Consider the following 6352-nt stretch of genomic DNA (forward strand, 5'->3'; position numbering starts at 1 on the left):
TGCTGCCCAGAACTGAGGAAGATTAAAACTGGGGATCTTCACCAAAGACAGTCAGGACCCCAGGGTGGAGAGAGCACTGGATAGGGAATCTCTGTAGCATACTGACTCACACACACACACACACACACACACACACACACACACACACACACCTGTCTGTGTTCTGGCCCAATGTACATGTCTCAGAAACCCTTTATACAAGTCTGGCCAACTCAAGCCTTCCATGTTTCTCATTAAATACCCTCTCTTCTGAGGTGGCCTCCCTCTCAGCCCTTCACCGAATCCCCTTCTGGCATTAAAAAAAAAAAATAGGGGTTGGGGATAAAAAAAAAAAAAACCTTATTTTGTGTACATATATGTTAGTATGTATATGTATGTGTATGTGTGTGCATGCAGAGGTTAGACAACTTTCAGTAGTCAGGTCTCTCCTCCTCCTATGTTTGTCCCTGGGTTCAAACTCAGGCTGTCAGGGTTGGCTATAAGCACCTTTACCCCCCAAGCCATGTCCGGGCTTCCTGACCTTTATGATCACATTTGCCTGACGCATCGCCCATACCCTTGAACCACTTTAACACACACAGTAGGAGGAGGGGTATTAAGTCAACAGGATCTAGAATCACCTGGGAGATGGGCTCATGCATACTTGTGGGAGACTGGCTTGATTCTGTTGAGGTGGGAAGAGCCATCTTAACTACAGGCAGTCATGCAGACTGTGGGCAGCCATCTTGTCTACAGGCAGCCAGACAGACAATGAGTAGCCATCTTAACTATGGGCAGCAAGCCATCTTAACTTGGGGGAACCTCAGGATGTGTACACCCTGATTCCTGAGGCTGGATTTCCTGCAGTGCAGAGGGAACCGCGTGCATTAGGTGGGAACTGTGATATCAACAGGGCCTCCTATGGCTAATGGAACCTCAGGTTGTTAGAGCAACCTGACAGCCCCTGGATCCACATGAAGTGGGTCTGTGTACCCCGTGGGGGCCTGGAGGGCAGGCTGTAGTGGGAGGGGCAGTGGCACTGGGGAAGAGGAAGTGGGTAGGAGGTTTACCCAGGTTTTGTCTTAGGGTTGCTGTGGGAAGTGGGGAAGAGAGAAAAAGGAGAAGGGGGTGTGGAATCGAGTCTGCATTCAGCTCCCCATTCTAACCAGCAACCTACAATACTCTCTTCTCTCTGCCCATCTCCTTGTAACAAATATCCTTATGTGTTTTAGATCAGAATTGGCTCCTCGGTGGTCTTCGGGTACCTGCAACTTGGGCATAACACATAGCAACCCCGAACTCTGAGACAAATCCCAGTCTCCCGCCTGACCCTTCATAGAGGCCCCCTTGGTCCTGATCTTTATGCCCACCGTTCGGACCTCCAGGGATGTTGATAGCAACCCGACTTCACACAGGAGGCCATGGAAGGGTGAGGCTGGTTTCTTCCCTTTTCTCCTTTCTCACTCCTTCTCCTTTGCAGTGCTGCACTGGATGTGGACTAGAGAGCTTTGTACACACACACTACCAGCTTTTTGTATTGCTGAGCCACACCCCCGGCCCCTCGCTGGGGGTTTCTGGGCAGCGACCCTCTATCAGTGAGCCACGCCCCCAGCTGGGTTTTGTTTTTAAAACAACGTCACAAAGTTTCCCAGCATGGCCTTGAACACAGACTCCTCCTACCTTTAGGTAGGTGGACCCACAGGCATGCCCTAGCCAGAGGCCCCACTTTCAAAGCCCGCATCACGGCTTCACCCCTGTAGCTGCTGTGCTCCTGACTCAGTCGGACAAGGTCTCCATCACCATTATAAGTGGGTGGGACCAGGAGTCGGCACATCCTCTTTCCAACTCTTTTTCCCCACACAAACGAGAATGAGAACCAGAATTCATGCCTGGTGCTGGAGGACAACTTGCAGCAAGGTCCCTGGGTCTTGATTTTGAATTTTGCCCGGGCAGTGGGTCTGCCAGACTTTCTGAACAGTCACAGGATGAGAAAATGCAGGAGCTCGGGGAGCAGCTATAGGCCCCGCACCTGTTCTCAGGGCGGGTTCCACGCTGGGCGGGGAGATGTCAGGGGGCGAAGAGCTCATGACAGCTATTTCCCAACATGGGTGACAGACTGTCTCCTACTGCTGAGAAGATAGAACCAGGCCAGATTGGGGGCTCTGCCTCCCCTGCTGCCTTTCTGGAGAAGCACACAGGTAGTGATTAAGAGCGAAGCCTCCCTCGGTAAGGAGCTGGCTTCCACGCTGCCTAAGCTCCTGGAGCTTCAGTCCAGAGGGAGGGGGCATGTATATCTATTGTGTGCTAGGTTAGAGCTTGTTGAAAAAGGAAAGACTGAAGAATGACAGTCACAGGCTTCAGAGACCCTCCATCAGCCCCTCCCCCGGAGTATTAACCCCTTCCTAGGATATTATTAGCTACTCCTCTAATAAGGCCCTTGCTCTTAAATACTAGTACCACCTCTAAGATATTGGCCCTTCACCTAATTGTCCACCCATTTACCCGACAGGTGCCTTATGTATTTAATTCAATGTATTAGTCACATCCATGGAGCCCTGACCCCACCCACCATCCCTTCTTTGCTGTGTGACCTTCAGTAAGTGACTTAACTGCTCTGAGCTAAATAGCCTCATCTGTGACAAGACCAAGGAGCTCATCCCAACAGCTTGCATGCATACAGATGTCTGCTTGGGACCTGGGGTTTAAGGAGTATCTGACCAAGGCGTCGAATGTAACTATAATTCTTTTCAACATCTATTTTTAATGATGATTCTTAAACACTTTAACCTCCCTGCTGGTCCACCACCCACCAGAGGCAGTGGCAAAGAAAGAATACAGGGAAGTGGACCTTTTAGAAATGGTTCTTTGGAGCAACTCCCATCTGTCAGGAAGCCAGCAGTTTAGTCTAGGTCAGCAGTGGCAGCTCGATCCACTCACAACATACTTCATGGATAGACCAGAGGTCCAGTTCAGCAAAGTCAGGATAGCAAACATGAATCAGCGGCAGTGACACTATCTAGCAGAGTCAGCCAGGCCTCAGCCTCAGCTCAAGTCAGCAAGATGGACCAGCAGGGATGCCACGAGTTCTCTGCTGTACCTCTCTCAGCAAACCAAAGATCAAGACCAGCGAAGACTTGAGACCAACAAGTGTTGCACAACCAGCTCTCCCAGCAAGCCAGGCTCAGCGTCTGTCACTGTCCATTGGGTTCTATTTATACTCCCTCCAAACATCACGTGTCCTCCATGTGTCTCGGTGCACGAGGTCTGTCTCAGCTCACATCCCTCTGCCAATTGGCCCAAGTCTGCAGAAGCAGCAAGAAGTCACTAACATACACCAGAAGTTTTTGGTGGGGTTCTCTCTACGGTCCCAACAAACAGAGCTCGACTCTGCAATGCAAGGCGGACCCATTCACTTGTGTCATTAACAAAGAATCCTTCGTCACGTGTCCCTTCATGCACTTGCTTTAGCAGAACATCCTCTCTCCTGGGTCTGCTTCAGCAAAACGTTCCTTCACGAGTCTGCCCCAGAAAAACAGCATCCGGTACAACTGACTTTCCAAAGAAACCTTAAGTTTCTACTGCAGTCATCTTCGGTCTCATTGGGGATCTCATTAGAGATGCTCTGGTCCACTGCACAGAGCACAGTCCACAGTCCCCAGGGAGATCCCTGTGACATCTGCAAGGGGCTGGCCCCTTGGTACTCTCTGACCCAGGCCGTCCAAGAGCCATTCCAGCGTGACACCGTGCCACACTGCTCCCTAGACTTAGTTCCGGCACCGGAGTGCCATATGGCACTAACCTAAATCAGGGCTCTAGAAGTCCAGCAGCCGCTGGCCTACTGTCACGGACTGCACAAACACTCCCAGCAACCACACCCTGGTAGTTAAGGTATAGACTCCCAACCGTCCGGTGAAATCAAGACTCAATAAACTATAACTTAACAATCAGATTTATGTGTTAAATCCTTAATCCACAATACATCCACACGATAGACTCACAACCAACTGACAAAGATATAATCTGTCCACCTAGATAAGATAAATTGACCTGTAGAAATCCATCCCTTAAGAAACATTCATTACGGGGTTGGGGATTTAGCTCAGTGGTAGAGCACTTGCCTAGCAAGCACAAGGCCCTGGGTTCAGTCCCCAGCTCCGAAAAAAAAAAAAGGCAAAAAGAAAAAAGAAAAAAAAAAAGAAGAAGAAACATTCATTACTACCCAGGGTCATTTAAGACCCCCCAGGATCTGGGTCCTCCTTCTCTGTCTCCATCTTGATTCTCCTTCTCCTTCCCCTTCTCTCCCACCTTACACAAGCTTTGTCCCCACCTTACTTTTTACTCTCTGATCATGGGCCATGACCTAATTTGTGCCATCCCTCACCTGCATATAGACATCAACTTACAGTTGTACTTTAGCATATGGGCACTGGGAATCAAAATTGGATCCACTGTAAGAGCAACCAGTGCTCTTAACTGCTGAGCCATCTCTCCAGTCCCATGTGGGTTTTGTTTTTTAAATGCCTTTAAACTTGAAAAGGGATGTTCGTCAAATAACAAAACCTGGCTAATACATTCCATTTCTAGTCAAACTAAAGAAGAGTGGCCAGAAGCCTTCCATTTAGTCACTTCGAATAAGTCGCATTGCATACTTAGAGCCTATTGCCCAGATTTCAGTCACATGGCTATATGTAGTTGCAAAGGATACTGGGAAATGTAGTTTTATTTTCTGGGAAACAGATCTGATGCTAATACTAGAAGGCTTTTGAGGATGGATTGCTGGGAGGACTTCCTAGAAGTAGAAGCATGTTTCAGAAGTTAATGTATTTGTTACAGGCTATGAAGGTAGACTTCTAGTCTGTAAGGTCTCCACCCTCTGTCGAGGTACTGGCCTCAGAGACAGGATGACTGATAAACCTTCATCCCCAAACACTCCAGCCAGGGCAGGAGATAGAGACTGGAAATTTTTCTGCTGGAAATCTCTGCCGACGAAGACATAGAGGAATGGGTTGAGGCACCCGTTGAAGCAGCCCAGAGCGAAGGCAGCCCATGAGATGTGCTGCACCCTGGGGGTGTGGGGCTGCTGCAGACACATCAGCACCGTCGACTTCACCAAGAGCACCACGTTAAAAGGGAACCAGAAGATGAAGAAGGCGCTTACATCCACCACCAGCAGCCTCTTGGGCCGCCTTGCATGCACTCAGCCCTCCCTCCGGAGCCTGGCCCAGATGCAGTGGGCACAGATGCTGATGACAGTCAGGGGTAGTAGGAAGCCAAGCAGGAGGTGGGTGATGGCTATTGCCACCTGTCTCTTAGCAACTGTTGCACTCCAATCCTGCCCTGTCTCTCTTTCTCTGAATTGAAGTCAAAGTAGCAATATTCACAGCCATGTACTTTCCCAGTGGTTCAGTACTTTTCAAGTATGGAGAACAGAACTGGCAACAGCTGCCAGCAGCCACACAGGGATGGACAGCCATGTGGCTTGACGCACCGTTCTGTGGTTTCTGCCACACACAGGGTGACAGAGCCAAGATGCAGCGATCCACCGAGGTGAGGACCAGCAAACGGAAGCTGGCGAAGAAGGTGAGAACCAGAAAGGCCATGCAGACTTTACAGACCAAGTTAGCAGATGGCCACTAGCCATAGACCATGACATGGATGGAAATAGGAGCAGACAGGAGGACAGGAAAGGCAGCCAGGGCCAGGTTGAAGAACCAGATCCTGGTGACAGTGCGGGCCGTGCAGTGTACAGCCATCCACAGTGCCAGCCCATTGCCCAGGACTCCAGCAACACAGGATGCAAACAGGATGGTGATGGTGAGTTGGCAGAGGTACCTCACCTCCACAGGCTGGCATTTGAGATCAGCCATGCTGCAGAGCCACCAATGGCATCACATTAGAGTCCATGCCCCACTCCCTCAGATAAAGCCATTTAATGCCTTCACATTGTATGTGTGGGGGTGAGGGTGAGGGGTTTCTGTCTTTTAGGCAAGGTCTCTACCACATAGCCACACCCAAGCCCCTCACTGGGGGATCCTGGACAATAAGGCACAAGAAACTAATAGTCAGGGGATCATAGTAGGGCTACAGAAATGGTGAAAATAACTGAATGGAAATTCTAGAAGTTCAAAAGGCAACTTGAATTGTTTACATTTTACAGATTGGGAATGAAATTAATTAATTTGAAGGCAGGTCAATAGAGATGATCCAACTGAAGGAAGAGAAACCATGAAAGAAAAGTGAGTAGACTCTCAGGACACACACACACACACACACACACACACACACACACACATACACACACTATTCTAGCTGCTTGGGAGGCTGAGGAAGGAGAGTCACAAGCAAAGATCTGCCTGACCGGCAGAATAAAGTT

At 49.5% G+C, this 6352-nt stretch overlaps 1 protein-coding gene across 1 annotated transcript; it reads right to left on the minus strand.

Annotated features, from left to right (window-relative positions):
- Positions 1-4813: 4813 nt before the first annotated feature.
- Positions 4814-6076, minus strand: Gpr32 (G protein-coupled receptor 32). The gene is given in 4 exon segments (XM_039097471.2): positions 4814-5329; positions 5332-5412; positions 5414-5497; positions 5499-6076. Coding segments are annotated over 4 exon segments (1029 nt in total). The 5' UTR covers positions 5847-6076.
- Between the last annotated feature and the right edge of the window lie 276 nt (positions 6077-6352).

Source organism: Rattus norvegicus, chromosome 1 (assembly GCF_036323735.1).
Source record: "Rattus norvegicus strain BN/NHsdMcwi chromosome 1, GRCr8, whole genome shotgun sequence".
Taxonomy (NCBI): Eukaryota; Metazoa; Chordata; class Mammalia; order Rodentia; family Muridae; genus Rattus; species Rattus norvegicus.